Below are 26447 nucleotides of genomic sequence, written 5' to 3'. Positions count from 1 at the left end.
GCATGATAGTTGGTGTGCATGAAGCCGTACTTGATGCGCCAGTTGTATACGCGACGCAAAGTTCGCTGGGAAAACTGTCGACAATGTCGAATGATAACTCGCGTGGTTCACTTCGGAAGCGCCCTCTGAATTTTTTTAGTTATCAATGGCCATGCAGGGGACAGTCCATTTGCACCTCTACAGCTAGGGGTCGCATGATATAAGCATAAACTTCACGTGTGGCATCATACCGCCGTCGCACAATTTTGAATAGAAGGCGAGGTTCTGCCTGGCGTTGCATAAGTATGGCTGTTTTGCCAGTGTCAGCAGTTGGCCCGTGTCACTGAAGGTCAGCGACCTATACGCCGTGCCGCTTTTCGGTTGTCACTATTTTGCCAGCATCGCTGCTAACCGAGCCAGTGAAGACAGCGGTGTGCCACTGTACCAATGACGTCAAACGTGACGTTTCGGCCCAGGTCACGTGACCCCTAGCTGTTGGCGTCCAGATACTCTCCCACAGCACGGAGGGATAAAGAAAAGCGGCACTGGGGTAGGGCGAGCGTGCTGGCTATTTAATTTATAAGTGTGTCGTGATTCAAGTCGTCGCGAGTCTTGAGGCAGCACCACTTGTACAGCAGCACCTCCAGGACGAAGCCGAACCAGGCGCAGCCCTGTGCCACGATCAGCATGTAGAAGATGGCCGCGAAGTCCCTGAAGTTGAGCGGCTGGTAGTCGTGCAGGTGGTCCGGATGGAAGCGAGTCCAGCACGGTCCCGGATCGGGCACCAGGTCTTCGTGCCAGTACAGGTTCAGGCCGGTGTCCATGATCCAGCGGACTCGGCGGAAGATTTCATCCTGCATGGCACAGTACGGCACTGCTGTCGAATTTCCTTCGGGGAAAAGAGCTCGTGTCTTAAGGTGCCGGTCTTGAGAGAGTTGAGTTGTGCTAGTTGAATCAAATCATTCTTAATTGTACTGAGCGCAAAACGCAAGACAAGGGACAAGAGAACGCTGCGTCTTCGTTCCCTTGTCTTGTGTTTTGCGCTCAGTATGTTTATGTAGGTCTTAGACAATCAAGTTTGCTCTGACTGGTATAATGGCCATCCGAACAGCTCGCGCTAAAGAGCTAACGTGTAATGACTGCTTCAAGTATCTAGGTGTGTATGTGTGAGCGGAATTACCGGGCACCAATCGGAACAGATATCGTTGGTATACATATAAACTCACAGTAGTTTCCTCATGTTATCCTGGCGCATTAAGTTTGACGTGTCAGTTTCTCTCTCGAGCTACGTTTTGGTTTCCGCTGCGTATGATGAACGTATTTGTCTTTATTTAGTACATTGACATTTTGCCGCTTGATTCGGTTACAACCTTAGAAAAAAATACGAGCATCGCCCACAGCCATTGCTGTCACAGCCAGACACAGTTTCATAGATGCTACATCCAGTTACGTTCGCTAATTTCCTTTACTTCAAGAAATTTTTGCGTAGTTATGATAGTTGATGTTATCATACAAATATACACTCGTGTCGTTGGTTTTAGGTAGAAATGTCGAACTTCAGGTTATAACTGGCTGTATAAGGCTTTTTTTTTGTGTGTGTGTGTGTACGCAACTCACTGCTTTAACGTAGCTCCTGAGGGCTTGACAATTATAATCCAGATAAACTGAAAGAGAAGCTTCTGAGAGGTATTGACCTATATCATCCTTTTCCATATTTTATTGCGGACGAGCATACATTTTGGACCAGTGTGGACGACACATTGGTTTTTCCATGACACGGATGCGACTTCATTTTCTTTTTACAGTTGCACAGTGGTAAAAAAAAGTCAAGCGAGATTAGTGTAACACTGCCCGCAGATCTGTTTCTACGTACACATTGGAGAAGTGGAGCACGCATATATATCAGCATAAGAATGAACACACCTTATGCATCTATCAGTGTTTCAATCGAGGCCGATGGAACAGCCGCGTGCCGGCGCTTTCTATGAAGGCTGGCGAAGGCTGTCATATTTATGCGTCGCCGTTCTCCTAACAGCTGCTATGCTCGTCTCGCGCGAGCACTCGTGACGTGGAAATAGGGAACTGTGTATACATTTGACAGGTCTCGCGAGCCGTTCTCTGCGCGACATTTGCACGCCTAACTTCGCGACATGTGCGCTGTTCACAAATGCATACGTGCGCACAGGGGAGACAGGGAGAGGCGCATTTGCAAAGGAAGCACACGTGCAGTCGGCGTGAAAAGTATAGACACCGCTATAGTCGGATACTTTATTGAAGCCCGCGACATTTCTTTCTCAAAGGCGGATGCTCAGGCCTGCACCAATGGGCGCGCACTCCGGACATGACGTCATGAGCCGGACTGCCGGTGACACCGCTTTCAGAGAAAATTGCAGAGTGCATGAGCGGGACTGTTTCTTCAGTCGCGGAGGCGATCGGCTGCCGCGCTTAGGCGGTCTAAGCGGATCCTCTCCGGACGTTGGTTGTGTCCGAATGTAGTTGATAGATAAGTTTAAATTTCCTAGGAATTTGTGGCTGCATTCGGTGGAACTGCACGGTACATGGTATTTAAAACAGGCCGGTAATCTAAAGGGTGGCTGCCTAAACAGCAGGAATATGCACTCTTGCTAAGCAGCGCGACACACACACGCACACACGCACGCACAAAAAGACGTTACAGTGAACAGGACACCAAGCCCACCTAAGAACCCTTGGAATATTCAGATATTTCTTGTCCTTAAACTTTTGACGTTGTCTGTACGTCCCGGCAACTGTTGCCGCCATGTGTGTACTCTTGGATAAAATAAACGCTTCCCGCCTGAGCAGCAAAACAGGAATGTACGCTTATCGGTGCTTCGAACGATGTCTTTTAACGCGACACGTTGCGACACCTACTCGCAAGCGTCTGCATGCATGCCCACCCACGTCTCATCTCGGTGTCGTCTTCGAGCCTGTCAGGCGCCGGGGTCAAGTTTGACAGCGACGGAAGATTGAGCGAGAATGGAACGCCTCGTCTTATACATTTAGCAGCGGGCTCCGTTGCGTATAGCGCACGTGTGAAGGCTTTTAGGGCCAGGAATTGGCACAAGTGGTGCCGAAAGCAGCGGGAGAAAGAACGTGGGAGACCTAAGCGCGTCAAATGTTTCGACATGATCCTATGCGGTGTTTACAGGATCAGGCGTATAACGTGTAATGGCGACGAAGCCCTTACTCTGCAGGCGTATGCACATAACCCGCCGCGGACCATTGCATACTTAGAGTTCGATTACTTGATTCCGGGCCATCCCGCCACGATGGCCTAGTGGTTATGGTTCTCGTCTGCTGATCCGAAGGATCGTGGGATTGAATGCCGGCCGCAGCGGATGCATTTTGGAGGCGAAATGCCGGAGGCCGGTGTACTTAGATTTAGGTACACGTTAAAAGAACCCCAGCTGGTCTAAATTTCCGGAGGCCTCCACTACGGCGTCTCACATAATCATATCGTGGCTTTGAGGCGTGAAATCCGGACAGTTAACCCAAAACGACCGTTTCACACTGTGTTGATTATCGCAAATTTAGATGCGCACGGTGCGGTCAACGCGTATCGCGCGCTACGTTAAACGGCCACATGTACTACACCAGGTCGTTACGTTAGCTTGCGGCGTCACTATAGTTGGGCGCTATCCTGATAAGCACCTTGTCTCACTTCTGTATACGGTGGGTCTTGGGCGCCATCTAACGTCCTCTTCGCACGGATTTTACCACCCGCAACGCTTTTTCTTTTTCTTATGTGGCAGCGTTAGGACATATATATACCTCATGAGAAATCGTGTTGTCGTAAACTGCCCGCAGGATATATCTTCCCAAATGGTTATCGCCTGATTGCCGTTCCTGGGAATCGGGTTGTTTATGCGCGATGCGCGCACTCCATGTTTCCAAGGCAGGCTACATACACTCGCACGAGGAAGCGAAGACACCCTCCTCCTTAATGACGCGAAATGAAGAAAGCACTGCACTGCGCGCGCGTTGTTCTGAAAGACAATGGAAACTGCGTCGGAGGCTTTCGCCTTGCTTCCAAGAGTGGGGTATACATACTTATGCAAAATATGACGCGGCATTGTACGCCGCGGTTGTGCGCTTTCGTAATTAGCGCCTCCCGCCGAGTCATTTTCCCAGCAGCGCGCAGGCCTAGCTATGAGCTAGATTCTGGGCGGGTTTTGATTGTTGTGTTTATAGCTCGAATGTGCTGTTCCGTGAGCTAGCGTCTTCGTGTCAGACTCCGCGCCTCTTTATCGCGCTCTGATCCGGCGTAGCGCGGCTTCGCGGATCTGTGTATAGCTGCATGGGCGTCCCCAAGGTTGCCTTTCTCACGTCGTTATGCGGCGCGTGCTGCGCCGAGATGGCCATCTCGCGTGCGGTTCACGGCCGCGCAGTCCTTCGTCTCGCTGAGCAACGTAAATTCTTACCAGCCGACGTAAACAACTACAGCGAGCGAAAATAATTTTTAATTTCCTAAGGACTCGAATTTATTTAGTGACCATATTAAAGGACACATGGAAATGTAATTGTTTAATTAAACGCATAAGCAAACTAGGTTATTATGAAAGTAGGTGATCACTTCCCATGAGAGGCAAGTTGCCCTTTCGTCTGCTTCTGGTCTTTACCTCATGGTCCGCCGCGTCCTTCGAGTCCGCCGACTCGAAGGACACGGGTTCGATCCCAGCCGCGGCGGTCACATTTCGATGGAGGTGAAATGCTAGCGGCCCGTGTACTGTGCGATGCCAGTTCACGTTGAAGAATCCCAGGTGGCGAAATTGTCATCCTGGTCCACTACGACGTATGTCATGATCAGTCACATTGTGACGTTAAAGCCTATTAACCAAACGTCATAGTAATAGAATTTATCGGTAGCGTGATTAAAAGATAAGTATTCCTGAAATATCTTAAGGTCTTCTTTCACGCGTGACTTCAGAATCCCCACAATGGCAGTCCCAATGATGTCTAGAAAGCGCTCAGGTAAAACTAATCATTAGCCACAGCATCAACAAAGTATGCAGATGAGTAAAGGCGCGTAATGCCTTACGGGCACGGAATGGGTACTTCGCTAATTCGCAAATTGATAAATTATGGCATAGTGGGCTCTTCGCAACTGTACTTGCAGTAAGTAGGCATTCTAGGCTAGTTTGAAACGGAGAAAACTTCCTTTCCTCGCGACACCATTGAGGTGTTCATCGAGAAGCGAAGCCTTGTTAGCGAATGAGAGGGCGATGCAAACGGGACCCCGATCACGCTATCTCGTTCCACTCTTGAAGGCGAAGCTAAGCTGCTATGAGGGGGGGGGGGGGCTAGTTAATTGGTTCATGACTTCAACGAGCATCATGTCGTGTCTTTTTTTTCTCCTAAATTGTATTTTCGTCAGTTCCTGGCAGCGCGAATAGTCATGAAGCTCGAGCGTCCTGTTTTTCTCTGCCGTGTACACGTACCTACCTGCAGCTTCTGGTCCAAGTCCTTGCGGACGTAGAAGACCATCTTGATCTGCAGTATCCGCTCTCTTCCCAGGTGGAAGAGACCCTGGCCCTTGAGCTCGACGTCGTAGCAGTGTTGCGACACCCTGGCGAGCAGCGATATTCTCTCCATCAGAATGGCCGCTTCTTTGTTGAGCACCATGAGCAGGTACGGCGGCGTGAACAGCTCCTCGCCGTGCACCGCTTCCTCGGTTTGCCCCTCGCTGAACTCCTTGATGGTGGCCAGCACTTTCTCGAACGCGTAGCCTTCCGCCTCCTGCAGGGAGATTTGATTTAGCTTCTGTGGTCAGGGAACAAACGGTTGTCAAAGGCTGTCTTAGTCGAAATCAAGGAAAAATGGGCAGGACATTTAGCGCGAAGGCAACAGCTGGTCATTAAGAGTAAGATATTCTAAGAGAAGGTAATTGCTTTCGAGGGGGAGCCAGAAAGGTAGGTAGGCAGATGAGATTCAGAAGCTTGCGGGGATAACGGGGCCGCAGCAAGCGCAGGACCATGGTTAATTGGCGAAACATGGGAGGTGCCTTTGTTCTGCAGTGATGGTGGTGGTGGTGATGATGATGATGATGATGATGATTTAGCAACATAACTTGAGAACATCACATTACGCCTCCGTTAAATGGCGCTGGCACTGGTGAAATAGCGATATTTACGCGACTCCACGCAGAAATCTCGCCTGTCATTCAAATATTGGCGGTGGTGTGACGTCATACGGACGCTTATGCTCAGGTCACGTGACCATGTATATGACTGAAATCGAAAGTTCCGCTATTGCGCTCTCTACGAGCGCTATTCTGGACACTGTCAAATTCATCCATGTTGTCAAATTTCGTAATGGCGGTATTTTAAGCCAATCACACAGCCCATAGCATCTCTGTGGGCCAATCATTGGCGGAATTCGACACTGTTGCGAATAGCACCCTAGGATATGCAAGCACGCGCCACCGACGGGCGGCAGCTCCCGTCTTCCGGTCTTACTTCGATAATCTTGAGGAATCCGGCAGCCTCGAAGACAATGGGCCGGACCTTGGGGTTGAGCGCCAACTGCTCGATGGTGTCCAGGCGGTCGGTCTCTTCCTTGAGCATGAGCGCGGACTCCATGTAGCCGACGAAGGTGTTCATGAGGATGACGAGCATCAGGAACCAGCTTCCGAACAGCATCCGCTGCGAGTGGCTCGCGAAGTGGAACGTCGAGCTCTCCAGGAACATGGACGCCATGTACACCCAGAAGATCCGTGCCACCCGCTGTCGCCGCTGTCGGACTGACAGCCGCGTGTCCGGAAGCTGCGCGTCGTTCAATGGAGTGAGTGTCATGAGTGGCAGCCACGGTGTCGCGCGTCTAATCTCGAGGAGGGACACAGGTTGGTAATGATATGCGGATAAAGCCTCACAGACCGGCTGATGCTCCGATAGAATGACGTATCTTTGTCAAATACGAAAATAGGGCCCCCCTATCAAAACGTCGGCCAGTCTGTCTGAGGCACCTTCCCCTGCTTTTGCAACCTGGTCCGCACAGTTGGCTCCCACGTTTACATTGGTTGGTAGGGATGCATAGCGAACTACACAAGACGGGACAGTCGCTGATTCGGACACATCTGATCAGCGTTTGTTCAGTCTATTGCCAAGTCTTTCTTGCGCTAACTATTTGACATCAGAAAACGTCGAATATCCGGGTTGGATTCACGGCATTTCGATGGAGGGTGTTGAGGCATTTCGATGTGGCGCACAAAAAGACTACGGACCAGGCGAAAACGCAAGCAGGACGGGCGCTAAACTTTCAAGTTGAAGTTTAGCGCTCCTCCTGTTTGAGTCTTCAGCTGGTCCGTCGTCTTTTTGTGGGCTATGTCTTCGTGTCTAGTCGGCCAGTACCGTCAAGCCCTACTCTCTGCCCTCTTAGTTCGGTGGAGGGTCGCACGCGCGCTTGATATCACTGAAACTATATGCGTCATCGTCTATATACGTACGTACCAGTATTTCTGCCACAACGGCGACTCCTGCGGCCACAAGCAGGAAGCATAGGAGCACCATCCACACCTGCAGGTCGAAGGCGCGGATGTATCCGTATACGTTCGACTTGTGCTCTTTCTCGACGCCGCTTAGTATGACCATGTCCTCGTCCGTGTACGCCGGTGACGGGTTGGCCACGGTCGCCTCCTTCTCGGTCAACACGAACGGACCCAGCGCCAAGTCCGCCTCCTGCGCGGAGGGTTCGCCTCGTTCATCTCCCTACGGAGGAACTTCCCCACAAATGATACGTGCCGCTTTTTGTCCTGTCAGGTTTATTGGGCATACACGAACCGCTCACACCAGCGGCACTCGGGATCTCTGTGCGTCTTAGGCCTCCGCGATTAGCTCCGGCAACGCGCCGCGTTGTAAGCGTTAATCGCGGAGGCCACGCTCAGACGCAGAGATTGTCCCCACCGCTCCCAGAGTGCGCCACCTATACTTCCCCATCATAGATGGAAATCCACACAGTACGGTGGCCACTTATCGTGAGGGTTCGCTACGGGGTCACATGATCTGCTCAAAATCTGCGGCGTCGGAATATAGGAGCTTGCACTCGCGCCCGTATGATTTAAGGAGCATTTTCCGTCGGTTCTCTTGTTGGGACGTGCGATGCAACAACGAAGGGCCGTTACTGGCGACATTGCAGTGGACCCATTGATGAAGGGCATACGAACGGAAAAATTAAGGGAACTCTTTAGTGGTACGTCCCTTCCGTTTGTTTAATCCTTATTCAGCGTACGTTGAACCTCCTGATTACGTGAACGCCATCATTCCACGCAAAGCACTGCGCACTTAAAGACCGGTCTTCGGCCAACTATTATGAGAAGGGATAAGGGGCATGCTTCCTTTTTACAGAGCTTCCTTTTACAGTAGCGCAAAAAAAAAACAAAAAAAAACACGAAGACACAAGAGTATCAGAGACACGAGCCCAGCGCTAACTTCAAATTACAGTTTATTTTCGTAATCCACGTCTATTTACCACTCAGCAGAAATCAGAGAACCACATAGTCACCCATGAACACCTCATCCCGCTCCCTGATCTTCCCGCTTTCTGATCTTTGCTGAGAGGTAAACATACGTGGATTCCGAGAAAGCTTTTGTTTGAAGTTGGCGCTCGTCTCGTCTGTTCGTCGCTTTGTCTTCGTTTTTTGCGCTATACCTGCTCAAGTGTGCAATCTTACAAACTCGCCCAGATTTCAGTTTTCGTAAGCGTAATGGCTAAGCTGGCACTGTGCGCATTTTTTTTTTTTTTTGTGGTCTCTCAGGCCACCTGTTGTGTAATCTTAGTAACACAAAATATATAGTAAAAGGCTCTATGCACAATTAGACCATGGTGCAGGACTGCGGAAATTAACGCGTGAAATACTTGGTTTGTATTTCGGCTTCGCGGCCCTTACCCCTCGCTGCAGTTGGCCCATCATGCCCGTCCAGGCGCCGTTCGGTCGCAGCTCTCCCCATGCGTTGTCCAGAGGCTGTACCAGTTCGTATCTGCGCGCAAAGTCGAATGGCTTCGGTGACGCATGCGTCGTTGCCGTTGCATGTGTCTGCGACGCGTCTTTAGCCACTTATGGGCGTTGCCTGTAAGACTCTTAACAAAAAGTTAGTAAACAGTTAGTAAACGCATGTATTTAGTTGTTGCGAGCGTATTTTACTACCTTCGCGGCATCCCTTTACTAGCAAGCAGCTAGTAAAGCTTGGAACTTATGCCGTTGCTAACAAGGCCAGCTTAGTGTTCGACTAGGTAACCACTGAGCCACCTACGTTGCCAGATCTTTCATAGATGCCGCAGTATATTTTTCCGTAATCGTTAGTCTTTGAATTTTATTGATTACCTTTGAGTAAGTTTCGTGCCACGTGATAGCACACATATCAGCAGGGCACACGATGTGTAGAAAATATCAATTATTCTTCTAAATTCCATGGCTGCTAACCACTACATGGTGTGCTATCCCAAAGTAGGAGCATAAATAGCCTTCAAGCCGCTGTTACAGTAGATATCGGCTACGTAGAATGTCTTGATTGCGTGTGTGTTCTCGTTTGTGGTCCGTTCGTGCCTCAGTGTATGTTGCTGTGATGCGTACTTACCGCGGTAATTACATGAAGTAATTAGCAGCCATAAATCGATGTACGAGGACAATCTCACTTCGTTTATTTTATGCTACAAATATATATATATATATATATATATATATATATATATATATATATATATATATATATATATATATATATATAATATTACTGTTGTAATAAAATCTTGATATGGCAATGCACACTCACATATAAACAGAATAGGCGTAGACATCTGATCGGTTAATTGTAGTCCTCTGCAGTTAATGCGGTTACTAAGTTTCTAGCGCGGTTACTAACAACTTAGTAATGGACTAACATTCGAGTCAGCGCTATTCGCTTACTAACTAGGTAGCAGATTTCGCTAACCTGCATTTCACTACCTTCACTTACTATAGAGCTTAGTGTTTTTTTGTGACAAGTAAACGGTTAGTATTTAGTTAGTGAATATGCCGACCTTTTTTCCTAAGAGTGCGCGGCTTTTCTTTCAGCTATGTGCTACTTCGCTCACCGCGCTGTTATTGCTCATTTCGAAAGGGGGGAGGGGGGAGGAGGTTAAGATGGAACAGATGACTGTTATGGCGGCACTGGAATGTTTTTCCCACCCGCAGTACGGCAACAGCTTGGAACGGTTACATTACTCTGAGTCTCTGTAGTGATTGGACGAGCGTGCAATGGAAAACTGTCTGGGGGCCGTAAATGACAGAACGTGAGCTGAGGAAATTGTCCAATTTGAATACTTAACGCGTCCGCTTATTTGAATGGCACCTTATAAGTCTTCAAGCTGGATTCAAGCTCCCATCTTGGAAAGCCACTGCAAGTAGAAATGCGATACCGTAATGCTGCGTCTGTAATAGGTGCGGGATAGGTTTTTCCCAGTCGCACATTTATGGCAAGCACGTTGACGTGGATGATTAGAACTGGCTAGGTCTGCTCAGCTTCAACGCCGTAAATGTACACTTGTGGAGACTCGAATCGGTGCATCGGTTTCTTTTCAACAATGTGACGTCATTGTTGTGCGTTCGCAGTAATGCCGTTCTAGTTGTGTGCGTGGTGATTGCGCGAATTGCTCTGCAATCGTGCATTGTCGCGCGCGCGCGCTGTCTGCGTACAGCATAGAATGTCGCATGCAGTCTCGTCGTACTCGCGGGGAATGAACTCCCGAGACCGCGTAGGTGCTTTGTAAAGCCACGGCACTGCGGTCGCCGCAGCGAGCGTCGCTGTGTTGTGGGTTGCGGCTCGCACACTGCTTATAAAGAACGGCACGCGCCGCGGGGGTCCCGTTGCGTCACGGGCCCCGCACGCCGCTTGTGCGGAGGGCGGGCGGTAGGAATGTTGCTCGCCGCGTGCTTCTGTTTTGCTGCGCTAATGCGGCGTCTGTGTCGAGTTGTGTGTCGGCTGCATGCGTTACCGCCGTCGGTATGCGCTGTGCGTTGCTCACTTGATGCCCATGGACGTGATGATGTAGTCGATCATTGAGCCGGTGATGCCCTTGAGCTGGAAGCCGCCGCCCGGTTCGTCCACCATGAACACGTACGGGTACCACTGCGCGAAATGAAGACATTGTTACGAAATACTTCTCGATCGATGTCTCTACAGTTGTCTATCATTTTAACAAAATTCGTTGCTGGGCAAATTGGTTCATAATCTTAAAAACTGCATAGCGCAGATTCAACACAGGACAGAGAAAGAATTGACTCTGATGCGCAGGGCGCGGAGTTGCGAGTAGCCCTTGACCTATGCCTCAGTGTTCTTCCTGTCCTGTGTTAAATCTGCGCTATGCAGTTTTTGTCTATCATCCGGCGTATCCGAATCAAACATTGATGTCTCGGAATACCTCCCCCTCTAAATGTTTTGTCCCAGTCTGGTTTCTCCACCGGTGTTCCGTGCCGAACAGTGACCATTTTGACACTTTTATAAATTAAAAACCTGACCTTTTGCATCACATCTGCATGCCGGTCTTAATTGGCTGTCATGACGCATGCACACATTAGCTCGCAGTATTACTGCAGGGAGCATCGCCATCGCATAGTCCTGGCACGACACAGCTGAAGTGATCTGCGCTTCTCAAAGCTTCTCGTTGTTTGTTCGCACGTCTCTGTGAAGTATATATATATATATATATATATATATATATACACATTTCTGTGTCCTCGCATTCCCTCTTTCCTTCTGTCCCCCCCCCCCCCCCCCCTGCTTATTTTCTCTCCGTAGGCGTCGTCCTGTCTGGCCGTTCAGGTGTGAACCTCGAGGTTTGACAGTAACGATGCAATTAGTGGTCTTATCAATCGTCCCGCCCCTTTTTTTGCCCCAACGCGCGAAATTGCCTGTCTCTTTTGTGAAGCTGCGCGTAAACACAAATGCGTTAATGACAAAATATAACCCCGCATATACTCACGCCGACATTGCTCAGCCTGAGCGTCAAGTTCCTGTTCGAGAATGGCATCCCCCTGCAGAGAGCGTCGTCGTGTCCCGCCGGTCGCTCGACGTCCTGTGACGGCGAGACTGTGGACGTACGCAAACACCGTTGCCGCGACTACACTGCTGAATACTGCGTGTTTGTTCAGGACCTCTAGTTCAAGATCGGAACACCTCAATTGTTGTTTCTTTTTTCCTCGAATCGTTAACGTACTTACTGTTAAGTTCTTTCCAAGAACCTCCTCCACGAGTGAAGCGTGCTTGCGCGAGCTTCAGTCCGTTGCCTTCGCGTGTTCAACGTAGGCGTTTCTAAAGTCTTAAGCTTTACCTTGCGTTTGTTTCTTTGTCTGTGTCCTTCTTTCTCTTGTCCGCCGTTTTTAGCGCTGTTTTTATGTGAAGTTTGTTTCTTGCTTCTAAATATCGCAGCGGGCAGCCGCGGCTGCTTCTGCCGAACTTGCGGTCCGCCATTCGACCATGCTTCGATGTCTGCGGCTGCACTATCACATATGGGCGGTCGTGGAAACACAACCCGGAGTAGAAAGGATATCGTTTGGAGTGTACCTGCTCGGGTCCGCCTTGTGGCGTGCCATGTGTATTTTATTTTTCGCTCTTGCTATTAGGTGCACCGGAGACGTATACTTATCGTTCCGCGGCTGCGTGCGCGACTTGGCCAGTTTGTTCGCTTCTGGTCGCGCACTTTCTCTACCCAAGTTCTTTCCTATACGTTCGGTGGAAAATTCCGCCTGCAGACGTGGATGCCGCGTCTTCGCACGCGTCGTAGAGTATACACTGTTTAGAGCCGTCGCGCAGGGGGCGGCGGCGGTCTTGGAAAATGCGGGGCTCTTCTGTTTGCTCCGCGTTCTGCGGCAACGACCGCCCGTCTCTCTACGGGGTCAAGCTGCGCGTTCTAGTTCTCGCGATGATTGCTGTCTTTCCGCGCGGTTTGGCATATACGAGAGTACCGGGTGTATCGGGATCGCGGGGCGTGCGAGTGCGGACATTGTTTGTGCGGTATACTTGCGGTCAGGCTGTCAGTCGCTGGTGGATCGATTTCGAGGGGCCCGTTGTTGTGTGTACCTTTCTTCCGCACCACGACCAACGCCTTACAAATTTCATACCAGCTGGATTCCAGATCATGACCGGTGCGACGTCCGTTGCTGGCGCGTATACACAGCTGTTCGCGTAGCCGTATTCGCGCACATAATTGAAGTGCACCGGCCTGGCGTCAGTGTTATCCGTTTTTGCTTATAATTACTTCAATTGTCCAAATATCGTTAAGGTATACTTGCTTTAACCATATGAGGACACCTTTTTCATACTGATTTCACTGTGGATTGCATATCGAAAGCAATCTCAATGTCCGGCTTGTTCGACCTGCCACTCACACGTTAGCAGTAAGCCACTAGCTTTAGTGGACTGTCGATCTTTTGAAGCTGAGAGCAGCCCGTCTAGGAGCGCAAGAAGGTTAAGAAGAACCTGATTTAAAGGCGTATTCTGTAGGTCCAACGTAAAGGTGGGAGCCGACAGATGCAACTTTAGACAGTGTTAGCAGTAGGTGCCTCTGACAGACTGACTGACACTTCGACAGGTAGACCTATCTCTGTCATAAGCGCCTTGTCATCCTTAAAAAATAAACGTCCACCTATCGAAACGCCGGCCAGCGTTTCTGAGCCACGTATTCCTCTTCATACTTCTCTAGCATATTCTGAGGTTGTAACACCCAGTTGGTGAATGCCATAGTCAAAGGTTATGGGAATTGGATTTTGGATAGTCGTGTGGTCTAAGCAATAGCATAATTCATGACGCAGTCTTTTGTCAAACAACTCAAATCTCGAGTGGGAAGGAAGAGTGTACGCAGTCGTGAGTGGGACCAAATCATGGCGAACTTGGTTTGCTATTCTGGACATTGTCAAATTCTACCATGTTGTCTGCCCTGATTGGTCCAGAGGGCTGCTACGACCTCTGATTGGCTTAAAATGACGCCATTACGAAATTTGAGTGTCCAGAATAACACCTCGGTCCCGATCGTTTTGGGGGACATATTTGGCGAGCGAAATATGCTCGCTCTCCTTCATGGGTGGGCCGTACCCGGATATACGTCAGTCGGTTCGAGTGGATAGACGCTGTTTTGCACCCAGAGATCGTTTCGCTGGCATGCACACGCCGCAGTTTTTGCATGCTTCCCGGCGATCGTTGTCTCCTCGTTGCGTCTCGTCGCATTCGGGTGGAAGCCTCCGAGCACCCGTCCCTCTCCCTCCATGCTGGTGCATATCTCTTCCCGTTGTCGGCATGGTGCCTCGCTTCACTTCACGGCGCCTTTCCGGACGCCGCACGGCGGCGCCACGTGCCCACCGGCGTGCAACTGCGGCGTAGCAAATACGTGGCTATCTGTTTTTTTTTTTTTAGCCGTTTATCGTCGTTATACCTGTGCGGCGTTTTTCCCGTATGAGTCATACACGGGTGGGCCTGCCCGGATGGCTGACTGCCTGGCCGACTGGCCGGCTGCGTTCTCATTTATGCCGTCTGTGTAAAGCCGTGCAGTGTTGTTGAGGCTACGGAGCGATTGATATTGGGAAAAGAAATGACCGTAAACTGGAATGTAGGATTGTTGGTGCGTCACGTTCGCCTGTTTTTTAGTTTAGCGAAAGCGAGAAGGGGACACGATAGGTAAACAAACGCAGACACGGTCCCACGTCTGTCTGTTCTTTTTTATCGCGGCCACGTCTTCCAGACTATTATTCAAAGTCCGGGAATTGCGAACTCGCAGACATATGGGAACAAATTATTGATAAACATCAACAGCCTGCCGGTAAGTCAGTAGGCCTGAGCGCGGTTCCTCAATTGTTCAATATTGTTTTCCTGCCATTTTGTGCAGCTTGCCTCGGTGACATTTAGTAGATGCGTATATAAGCTGAAATGACGTTAAACACGCGCGACAACGCGACACACATAGTTGCGTTTGGTCTTGTTCCGTTTACACTTGTTTGCTTAATTTAAAATCAGGCGTCCAAAAGAGCTCTTCCACTTCCAGATATTGATGTGATCGGGGGTCTGCCCAGAGGACCGGAGCCAGCCAGAGTCCCGGGGAGATGTCGAGGAGAGGAGCCCGGAGCTGTTAACAGTAACGTTTATTTACAGGTAGCGTGTTGCTACATGATGGGGTTAGCATCATGGAAGCTCTCGGAGCTCGTGAGAGCTTGAGAGAACTTGTGAGAGCTCGTCGGGAGCGCATCGGCGCTCGCATTTTATGTCCTGGCCTTCCCAGGGTTCCCTGTAGGAAAAAACAATGGAGGCCAGGACAGTCCAATGAAAATTTCCATCTTCATCTCCGCCCCCAAAAGGGGAAGGTGAAACGCCGCCTCCTTCCTAACCCACGAAAGGAGAAAGAGGCACGTCCAGTCCGTCCCATGGCGAGGGAAAAACACTGCCCACCGCGCACTACACGGCACAGCACGAAGACGTTGAGTCTTACGTGGAAGTCAATTTCGCAGTCTGTTGCAATGATGGTTATGCGCGAGGCAGACCACGAACTGTGGAAACAGCGGCAACAAGGCGCCACGGAGAACGTGGGAAATGCATCCGAAGACGGTTCCCGGACGCTGGGTCCTTTGTCCGGGGCACCTTGACGACAAAGCAAGCCGCCTCGACGGCCAACAACTCTTCCCAATCTGTCAGTCGGTCAGGCGTGCCCAAAGGGTTTTACGAGGGGCGCAGACAACCTGAGAATAATAGACGAACGACCTTCGTGTTGTCGCCGCTCTTGGGGCATCTCTGGAACCGCTGACCCGGAAGAAATCAGGGTAGTCTTAGCCGCAACGTCTCATGCGTCAAAGCGGCGCCAAGCCAGGCAGGCCGATCATAACAGCCCGTCCACCGTCACAGGAGGTCTCGAAGGGGTTGCAGCACCAAAGCACTCCGCAGAGACCGTAGATCTGCTCCCTTGTAGACGTTGACGCAGGCTGCACCAATCTCTGGACCTGAGCCATGGCCAGCAAACGCCAGAAACGAACCACGCAAGACCCGAGGCACAACAAACATAGAGCACTCAACTGACCTCGAGAAATGCCAGGTTACAGTTTTGGTAAAACTCCCTAGAAATTTACAATTGGTGCGCTCACTCGTGAAACTCAAGAATCAGATAACGAAGCCATAACAAACTCATACCCACTACGTGCGAAGCAAATCAACAGCCTAACGATTTGTATCATTTCCCAGAGAGATTCACAGCGTTCAAGGCACGCAGGTGCTACGGGCGAAACAAAACGAAAGGAGGTAGTTAATGAATTACGCCTCTCACAGTATAAGTAAAACTCAAAATCAAACTTGCGCGTATGAAAATAAAACAAACGGAGAAACAAAAAAACCTACACTACACTGATGCGCATACTAACAAGTGTGCTGCAATTTACACAAGGTTTACACAGAGGCGTTTACCCTCAGCCTACTTCTCTGTTAAAAATCAACTTGCGCAAAACCCTCAACTCGGGTGTTAGGTTTCGCTAAATGTAAGCACACTCAGTACAACAAGTATCTTAATGTCTGCAGTTATCATGAGGAAGAAAATAAAAGTTACAAAAATCGACATATTCCTTGCTCATCTGCAGACACGCGAACATTAAAAGCAAAACGATTCAAAACTGGATACAAGAGAAATTCTTGGTAGCCTTACACTGTCCGAACATTATGCGGATAAAATAAAATCAATAAACGCAAAACCTACACTACTCTGCAAAAACATAAGGTTTAAACAGAGGCTTTACCTTCAGCCTACTTCTCTGTTAAAATCAGCGCAAAACCCTCTACTCGGGTGCTAGCTTTTGCAAAATGTAAGCAAACAAGCAGTTTAGCAAATATCTCAATGTCTGCAGTTAAGATGAGGAGGAAAATAAAACTCAAAAATCGACACAGTCCTTGCTCATCGGCAGACATGCAAACGTTAGACAGCTAAACAAAACAATAATAAAACTGGATACAAGACACATTCTTAGTATCCTTCGTGACACTGCGTAAATTCATGCGGCACCCTTTCAGACGTGCTCTGGGGGGACGCGCATACCACAGTTGTCGATGGGCCAGATCGCGACGGAGGGACAAAAAGCCAACCTGTCCGAAGCGCTCAGTGGCGGTGACCTTTGTCCCGCGGGCCCCGAACTCCGACAAAGACGCACCCGGACGCCTAAGCTCCCTCATTGTGAGCCTTCCAGAGCAGCGGTCACCCTCTCGCAAACCTGGGGGAGGACCTTTGTCGTTACAGTCGCGTACGCACCACCTCGCTGTGCTCCACCGTTTAGCCTTCACCAAAGATGAAGAAACCAGGCGACCACTTCGGCGTCTCTTTTTCCTGGCCCTCGCGACACGCTTCATGCATAATCTCGATTTGTGCGAGACCCGCAACTTTTGGCTTTTAGAGAACTTATTAGGGGTTTCCAGCCTCCGCTCAAGGCAACTTGGACCTTTCCCCTTTTTCCGAAGTTTTCGCTGGCGCCTTTTTCTTTCAGGGCGGCACGGAACGCTCCCCGACTCGGCAATAATACTCGGAAGTACATTGCTCAAAACTCCAGGCGGCTCAACTGGCTTATCCTCGGCGTTATTTCTAGCTGTCTGCTCTTCAGAAACAACGCTACAATCGACACTTGCTAAGCCAGCCGGCTCGCCATCAGATGTCTCTCCTTGATGAGAGTCATCACCTCGCGCTAATCTAAGCGCTTCATCACCTCGCGCTATGTTGAGCGCCTCTCCCTCTCGTGGTAAGCTAACCGCCTCATCATCTGAACTTTTACAGTCTGCTTCATTAGCGCTTTCTGCTTTCGGAACCTCATGAGCAGACTCACAGGCCATCGGATCCGTCATAGCTGCCGCCGATTCGTCACCAAAACAAAGGCCTTTCGAAAGCATATCCACATCATTCTGAGAGGGATAATGCTCGGGCAGGTTTTGGGACACCAAAGTTTCCGGGGCGAGCAGTCTGAACGGTCCCTCACTTTCAACGCGGGCTAATGGCAAACACACACTTTCATTTTCAACTACTTGCCATGCGCACGGGCGTTCCCCTGTGGTCACCTCATTTGTCGAAGAGTACGGATGTACACTATCAAACGTTGCGGCAGGGTCCCGCGGTACGTTTTCCTCAACTAATTCCTGAATGGGGGGTTTCAATTGTTCCAGATTATTGTCGCTGCTGTCCCGAAAACAGAGAACATTCCTAGGCTTGCGGCAGCCGATTGCGATGTGACCTAGCTCTTTGCAACGGTGGCATACAACCGGCTTCCTAGCCTTAAACGCCTTTTCTTTCTTTCGATCTTCTGAGTGGCTCACTGTAGACGTGGACTTAGCAGGACTGCCTTTCTTTTTCTTATCTGAGGCTGCTTTCTCGTTATTCGGGTTACTTGATGCCTGATAAAGTGCTAAAGCCAATCGCCTTTTCTCATTTATCCTGTCTTCTTCAGCCCATCTTTTGATTCTCTCGGCCTCTTTTTGCCTTTTTTCTACTTCTTCCCAGCACTCCTCAATTTCGTCATCCTCCGCACCGCATTCCTGAATTGCCCTAATCAGCTGTGACTCTCTCTCTTCTCTCCCAACCTTAATTCCCAGCTCTTCACACAGTAGTAAGAGGTCTGGTCTCTCTAGCTTCTTTACCAACTCCATGGTCTTCACGAGTGAGGACTTTCTACCCGCCGTGACGTTAGGTAGCGAACAAGCGAAGCCTAGACGTACGGTAAAACACTGCCAGTTTTAGAACATGAAAGCTAAAATGGTGAATAGCTGTGACGTATGGTAGCGGTACAACGAAGCCTATACGCACAGAAGATTACACACAGATTTAGAAAACTTCAAAAGCTAAAACCTGGCAAAACTCAAAGAAAGTCAAGCACTCACCATATCGTTGAGGCCCGAGTCAAGCATGGGTCATCCCGTTGCTGCTAACCAGTTGATGAGTTCCAGTTGTCAGCAGCATCACACCGCTGCCATCCAGTTGATGTGATCGGGGGTCTGCCCAGAGGACCGGAGCCAGCCAGAGTCCCGGGGAGATGTCGAGGAGAGGAGCCCGGAGCTGTTAACAGTAACGTTTATTTACAGGTAGCGTGTTGCTACATGATGGGGTTAGCATCATGGAAGCTCTCGGAGCTCGTGAGAGCTTGAGAGAACTTGTGAGAGCTCGTCGGGAGCGCATCGGCGCTCGCATTTTATGTCCTGGCCTTCCCAGGGTTCCCTGTAGGAAAAAACAATGGAGGCCAGGACAGTCCAATGAAAATTTCCATCTTCATCTCCGCCCCCAAAAGGGGAAGGTGAAACGCCGCCTCCTTCCTAACCCACGAAAGGAGAAAGAGGCACGTCCAGTCCGTCCCATGGCGAGGGAAAAACACTGCCCACCGCGCACTACACGGCACAGCACGAAGACGTTGAGTCTTACGTGGAAGTCAATTTCGCAGTCTGTTGCAATGATGGTTATGCGCGAGGCAGACCACGAACTGTGGAAACAGCGGCAACAAGGCGCCACGGAGAACGTGGGAAATGCATCCGAAGACGGTTCCCGGACGCTGGGTCCTTTGTCCGGGGCACCTTGACGACAAAGCAAGCCGCCTCGACGGCCAACAACTCTTCCCAATCTGTCAGTCGGTCAGGCGTGCCCAAAGGGTTTTACGAGGGGCGCAGACAACCTGAGAATAATAGACGAACGACCTTCGTGTTGTCGCCGCTCTTGGGGCATCTCTGGAACCGCTGACCCGGAAGAAATCAGGGTAGTCTTAGCCGCAACGTCTCATGCGTCAAAGCGGCGCCAAGCCAGGCAGGCCGATCATAACAATATGCATTTAAATAAGAGCATGTAGGCTCCGCCCCTCTGGCAGGAAGGTGTCTTATCAAGCTTGTCCGTCAGCCAACTCCTGTAGCTGTGTTTTGTCCGGTCTTGTATTTCAAAAAGATAAACACGTGAAAATGGGCGTCTTGTCTTAACAAATTCACGATATACGATCGTGATTATATCGGTTATTACCGCCAGACAATACTGATGTTACAACGCATGCGCTCACGTGCTTTTGTGGTAAGATCAGAGCACTGTACATATACGACTGTGCTGCCAGTAGTAGCCTTCATTCAAGCCATTGATCGGCTGATGAGAGCTGTAGCTTCCGGAATGCTGTATGTTATTACGTACACGTGCTGTGTACTTGTGTGGCTGGGGGTTCAATAATCAGGCAGTGTCTCTTTTCTTTTTTCGTCTGGCTGTGATGAGCCTTATTCCTCGGGTTACGCGCACGTGTCCTGTGCGCATGCGCCTCCACCATATAGTTAGTTGTATACGCTTGACCGAGCAGCGTCGCGATTGCGTCTGCGCGCCCCATTGCGTCATCGTTGCAGACGTGTCGTTAGCATGTGCCCGCGTGCGACCTCGCCGGATGATGTTCTGCGACCGCCGGCTTCGGATTACCGGCGTGTTTATCTGCGGCGACCTCAAATACACGGAGCAGATCATAGGACGAAGCCACGACAATTGTGGGGCTCGCATTTGTTGCGTTTCGGGCGAAGTCGTCGCGCCGGCGTCGTAAATGCTATCTCTACAGTCTTTTATGTTTTGATAAGACTGATCTTTTATCTTTTCCTCACTTCTCTTTTATCTATTATGTAACTGCTATGTTGCATAACGTACAATTCAATACTATTGTCAAATTACTAATAGGAGGTCCCCCTGACAGTTTTGTAACTGCGGGACCTCGTTCTGTAGTAATGATAAATAAAGAACTGCATTTAAAGAAGACGGCGACCGGTGGTTAAATCTCCTGTCATTATAGAATTACACTACGTGCGAAGTGATAACGAGAACTGTAGTACTGCATACGTAATACTCTTGCTCGAGATGCAGGAATGCTTAATTTGTAGTTTTTACCTCTGCGCGTCTGTAGGATGCAGCCTTGGCCAGAATGTCTATTTCTCGAACTAACGATCCCTGTTGTTTCGCATCACATAAAACAGTACATGCAAGGAAGGGTATATTTAGGCCGACAGCGTATAGTCGTACGTGCACGTAAACATAGCAAGAAATATTACCGTGCATGTATTTAATTCGGTAGCACCAGTGCTCGTATAGGCTCTAGCTACAAACACAACCGGCTCATGTGCAAAAGCAGCACGTGTGTACACAGTATTCATCCTACTCTTTGTTGCAACTATACATACTTGAGTTCGCTGAGAATACTGAATACTGAGATGATTTTTGCCAATGCTGTAGTACTTAGTTGTCAACAAACAGCGCGCATTTTGGTAGCGAGACGCCGTACGTACATGGGTACACTGCGATTATAATTGGCTCACATGCCTTGTTCTTAATGTACGCGCTTTACTGCAATGACTTGTACAGCGGGAAACACAACACGGACGATAAAGCACACACGGACAGCGCTGCCAGTAGCCTTAGTCCAGTCCAGTCCGTGTTGTATTTCGCACTGTACAACTAAATTCAATGTGAATAATGACAAACTAGCCTAGCTGTCAGTTCTGCTTACTGCAGTTTTTCATTGCGTGCAGAGCTAGTGACGTGTTCAGACGTCATCCAGTCGCCCTTCGTCGAATCAGGTCATACCTTACAGTACGCTTGACAATAGTATGACTGCACGTCAATGAGGGATCGTATAGTTCTGCTTGGCTGGGAAGCCTACGCGTGCGTCATAGTAGTTAACTGCAGCTCGGTGCTTTGATCGCCGGTTGGCTTCACGTCGTCGTGACTAACAAAAATCTGGCCCCTCGGTTTCCATTCTCGCATCAGTGATTGTCGTTCAAGCAGAAACGCGGTGTATGGTTGCGAATATGCTTATGCCAGCGTGCACGTTCTGGGAATCAAGTTCGCGTGCTTGTTTCAATGCGAAGCATTCTTTGGGAACCGCTACGCAGGGTCTCGCGATGTGTCGCTAGATTTTCGGTTCATGTAAAAAAAGCTATCTAGTAAACGCAACACTGCAATCGGTGCATATGTAACCCATACAAACTATACTTATATTTTTGTGCTGGTTACTTACTGTTCTGCGCATGCCAACATAGTAAAAAGGTACCCTAGCTGAATATGCTCATCACAGCAAATGTACGGCTAACAAACACAACCCCCTTTAATAAAGCACGCCTGCTTTCTCTGGGCTTCTAGTTTAGTGAGAGAGAGGCAAAGGAAAGGCAGGGCGGTTAACCAGGTTGTACCTGGTTTGCTACCCCACAAGTGGGGAGGAGGGGAAGTGGAAGGCTACATATCAGTGTTCACCACGCATAAGGACCGATGAGGCATGCAGGCGCACCAAATCCAGTTAAGTACTTCACTAGGTTCACCGCCTTATAGCGGTCATTTGTTTGTCTACATTTGCGACCGCACATCGTGTGATATGCGTAGGTGTACTGTTAAAACATTCACTCCGTCCATCCGCACCTCCATCGATAGCAGTCTCCTGGACGATTAGCGCATTCATTCGCACCACGATAACTTCCGCGAATTTCGGACACGTTTTTTCTTCTAATCCGCTCTTGTCACAACGCCCTCGCGTCGTTTTCAGTATAGAGGGCGTTGACGTCGCTCTAAAGCAACGGCGGCGAGATGAAAAGGCACCACCGTTTTCTTCGTCGTTGAAGCATTGGAAGTGGCGCAATCAGTGTGCAGTGTTGCAAAACAGGGCCACCGGTGGGGCCCATAGACACAAACGCCTGGGAAAGCCATTCTGCGCTTGCTATTCTAGGCAGCGTATTCCCGTCCTGTTCGCCCACGGTCTGGACACGCTTTGTACTGCTCAAACAATTAAGAATGGCCCCTTTAACGAGATTGCAACGAACGATGTGTAGACGTTAGCATCACGCTTGTGTGTATCGATCGCCCAGTGTTATACTGACGAGTTATTCGATACGCGCTTCCAGCTGCTGCTTCCATTCGGCATCCCACTGGTCATAGCGTGACGCGCTCGTGCGCGTGCCGTGTGCGTGTGTGTGTGTGCGTGTGCGTGTGCGTGTGTGTGTGTGTGTGTGTGTGTGTGTGTGTGTGTGTGTGTGTGTGTGTGTGTGTGTGTGTGTGTGTGTGTGTGTGTGTGTGTGTGTGTGTGTGTGTGTGTGTGTGTGTGTGTGCGTGCGCGCGCGCGCGCGCGCAGCGGGCACGCCGCGCGTTCTGGTTTTGCACCCTTTTGCGAGTCCTGCGTCGGCCAGCCGTCCAGTCTGGCTTTCAGTTTCGGTTCGTTGCCTTCTCTTTCTTTATTTTTGCCCCTTTCCGTTCGCGCTGTCCTCTTTAATCCTGCGTGCGCGGCTGTGTTTTGAATTGGCCTTGTTATTTTCGTTTCGTATTCCTCTAAACTTTGTTTCTCGTTTTGTTCTTTAAAGGCGGCGCCTTCTTTTTCGCAGTGTCCGCGGCGCTCCGCTTCTGTGGTCACGTGTCCTGTCTGTCGTCTGTGGTTTTTCTCTCTCTCCCTCTCCTGTCTCGTTCTTTTGTTCCTGCAGCTCAGACGTGGCCGCCGCCTTTGCTGCTGCTTCTAGCGGTCCACTTTTCGGGTGTCAGCGTCGCATTCACCCGCTTGTGCTCGCCGCAGTCGTGGTTATCGCTGTAACCCGTAGTTAGTATTCCTTCCTTCAGTTTTCTTTCCGCGTCTTTTTCTCCTTCAACAAGTGCTAGTTAACCAACCCGTCGTCGCCGCGGGTACGGCTTCTGCGGTTCCTTCTGTCCTCTAACCATGCTGTCACTGCCAGTCAACCCAATTTTTCTTGACTGGCAGCGTCCGCTGTGTGCTGGCGGAAGAGCTGCGGTGGGTTAGACGAAACGTTCATGTTACGAATCGAAAAAAAAAAAAAAAACCTTCTTCCCTCGTTTATGCATGCGCAGCAACTGGTGTCACACTTGTTTCTGCTCCATGTGAGTCGTCTTACTTAGCGTTCCCTTCCAGTAATCCTCGCGTAGTGAGTGCGCCGTATTATAGCCTTATCCGAATTGATTGGGAGCGAGGCAAAATCAGCAGGCGAGCAAATCCGTTACCCTTACTGCTGCAAGGTCCGTCTTGGTTGGTTGGCTTTCTCGGGCTAATTCGCTATCATGCACTTCGCCTCCCCTTCCAGTAAAAACAGGTTCTCCGGCAGTTCCTCCTTCTAATAGCGCGCCATGTTGTTTGCCTCTTATAGCTATGGCGTGGTCTGCACGTGATTTCCGGCGCTCCGTACCACTAGACTTCGTTTAAGCTCCCTATATATATGACGAGACGGACTTAACTGAATGATCGTCCCCATTGACACAGGGGTGGCGCGAATTACCATCAAGGTCGTCGCTTCCTTCTGTGACTGTTACCAGCATTTCAAAATCCTAATGCGCGTCGACGGTTGGTCCTTAAAGAAACGTATCACCCTGAAATACCATTTGTTTCCTGCTTTTGCGCTGCCATTACTTCAGCTTTTTTTTCTCCAGTACGGGCTTTTTTTTTTTTTTGCTTTTACTATTCATAACACGCAATACTAGGGGAAGCAATTCTACGTCCGCCTTGAACTATTTATGTGCCGGTACACTGCGATACGCCAACAAATGTATACGACATGATTTGCGCGCTATCTCAGCATGCTCTACGCAAATATAGTCGTCACCGGTAAACTCGATCGATTAGGCAGCGCCGTCCCGTCGATCGAAGTATACATGTATGGTGCATGGATGTACATACGCGAGGGCTTCAGTGAGGCCACTTCCTGAGTTGACTTGTTTGGTAAACGTCTCCTCCCCCCACTTAAAAGCGCCTTCGAGCGGAGTCCAAAAACACGTCCGATTACGAGATTGCCTTGTTCAGAGACCGTCGAGGGGCGTTGCCCAAGCGAAGCGTAACTACTCTAGCCGCGGGGCGGGCACTGCCGAAAGCGCCGAGTAGGCAAGAAGAGCGTCAAGTCTCGTTTTCTGATTACGCATAGCCGCAATATCATTAGTGATTGTGACACCGTAATGATGATGATTTAGGAAGATGTATTAAGTGTACTCATCTCTTGGTCTTGAGAACAGGTGCCTGCCGCGGTTTCTCATCTGATGCCGAGATTTGCTGCGTTCTTGTTGGCACCGGGTGTGCGTGGATTGGTGTACGTATGTAAGTCCGATTTAGTGGCATCGCCTGTACGTATAGGTATGTAGTGTTGCGAGTTCAGGAGCGTTGCTGCGCACTTAGGCGGCGTCAGGCGGGGTTGTTTTTTGCCGCAGGTAATTCGCATGGTACCTGCTCAATAGGCGGTTCGCGCCCTTCGATGCACGCGTGCCGCTTCGTTGCGAACAGGCTAGCGAAACTGATTGTTTCGCGCTGCCGGATATGCACGGGAACGGGAGTGCTGCCTGCGCGACTCGGCAAAACAGCGTCGACCTCTATAGACGATTCGCACCTTAACTAGACTATTAAATGTTGGATGTTTCGTTTAAGTTCGTTCGACGCCGAGGTGTGACTGGCACGCCCATTTTCGGTTTTGACCGTGGTAGGCAACCTTCAGACGAGCGTTGTTCGCGACTCCGCAACCGTGACCGCAGCTCGACTGTAGCGCCTGTGCGTGCACTTGTTAATGAGTTGTTCGTCGCGTAAGTTGGTCGACATCCAGCTTTTGTTCGGTTTGTTTGACAGTCCATTGTGTGATTATGTATACTCGGTTAAAGCCCGAAGAATTGCGTCAGCAGAGGGATCTGATTTTAGTGAGTGTTTTGTTAATTTATTTTGCGACTCCGAAGTAGGGCTTACCCTCAGATCAAAGTGATGTCTCCCTCATTTGGTAATCCACCCGAACAATGATTTGCTGTAAGTGCCCCATGCGATAAACTAATATATTAAGTGTATATTTTTAAGAAAGTCTTCCTGGCCTCCTTCACCCACCTTTCTAAAACTGCTGTCGTTCGTGATGATCTCTACGATTATTTCTGAGCGGATTCACCTATACGGTGTTTACAGGCATAATATCGATCGGTACTGGTATAGGCTGTCCGCTGTTATAACGGCGACATTCTTCGTTCAACCTCAGTTCACTCCGTTGTCTACGATATTTTTGTTAAAGCAAGATGTGTTTGTCCGCATTTCCCAGCAACTCGCACAGTCCCTTATGTATTTGTCCAAGACCACTCGAAGGCGAAAGCAATCTCGTTTTGTTTTGTATATGTCCTAGCTAGGGGAGACTTCTTCTTTCGATTGAATTGGTACCCCCCCCCCCCCCTTCCTTGAAAGCTTTTTGCACCTCGCGTGGTTTTACAGTGCCTCCGGGATCGGCCCACCTTTCACCAAAAGCGACAAATGTCGTGTGATTACGTCATCATGTGACGTCAAGTTATGTGACGCCATGTCACAAATTTCGGCGACCTGTGGCGTCGTGATGACGTCAGCACGTGATAATGTTTTGTGTCCCTTGTGTTGACGCTGCCGACGGTCGCTTCTCGCGCTTCATGCACGAGAAAGCTTTCGCCTTAAAATATGTCGCTTGTAGGAGCGTGGTCAGGCTGTGCACGCGTGGTCAAAACGTGGCCGCGAG

The 26447-nt window shown here is 49.8% G+C and overlaps 2 protein-coding genes across 2 annotated transcripts in view; one reads left to right on the top strand and one right to left on the bottom strand.

Moving 5' to 3' along the window:
• LOC119389544 (uncharacterized) overlaps positions 1-26447 on the top strand; it is a 120092-nt gene that overhangs the window by 15166 nt on the left and 78479 nt on the right.
• LOC119389546 (glutamate receptor ionotropic, delta-1) lies at positions 540-12163 on the bottom strand. The gene is made up of 7 exons (XM_037656860.2): positions 11953-12163; positions 10996-11099; positions 8882-8972; positions 7446-7673; positions 6456-6761; positions 5443-5736; positions 540-833 (listed from the first exon to the last, which is right to left on the bottom strand). Exons 1-7 carry the CDS (start codon positions 11998-12000, stop codon positions 552-554), a joined length of 1353 nt encoding a protein of 450 aa, XP_037512788.2. The 5' UTR covers positions 12001-12163; the 3' UTR covers positions 540-551.

This window comes from Rhipicephalus sanguineus, chromosome 4, assembly GCF_013339695.2.
Source record: "Rhipicephalus sanguineus isolate Rsan-2018 chromosome 4, BIME_Rsan_1.4, whole genome shotgun sequence".
In the NCBI taxonomy this organism is placed as follows: domain Eukaryota; kingdom Metazoa; phylum Arthropoda; class Arachnida; order Ixodida; family Ixodidae; genus Rhipicephalus; species Rhipicephalus sanguineus.
This window is presented reverse-complemented; position numbering and strand designations above follow the sequence as displayed.

Excerpts from the sequence above, each read along its gene's own strand:
- LOC119389546 (XM_037656860.2), bottom strand. The coding sequence starts at position 12,000 with ATGCCATTCTCGAACAGGAACTTGACGCTCAGGCTGAGCAATGTCGGC. Across the intron at positions 11,100-11,952 it reads TCAGGCTGAGCAATGTCGGC|TGGTACCCGTACGTGTTCAT; the intron begins GTGAGTATATGC and ends CATTTCGCGCAG. Across the intron at positions 6,762-7,445 it reads CCGTTGTGGCAGAAATACTG|CTTCCGGACACGCGGCTGTC; the intron begins GTACGTACGTAT and ends AACGACGCGCAG.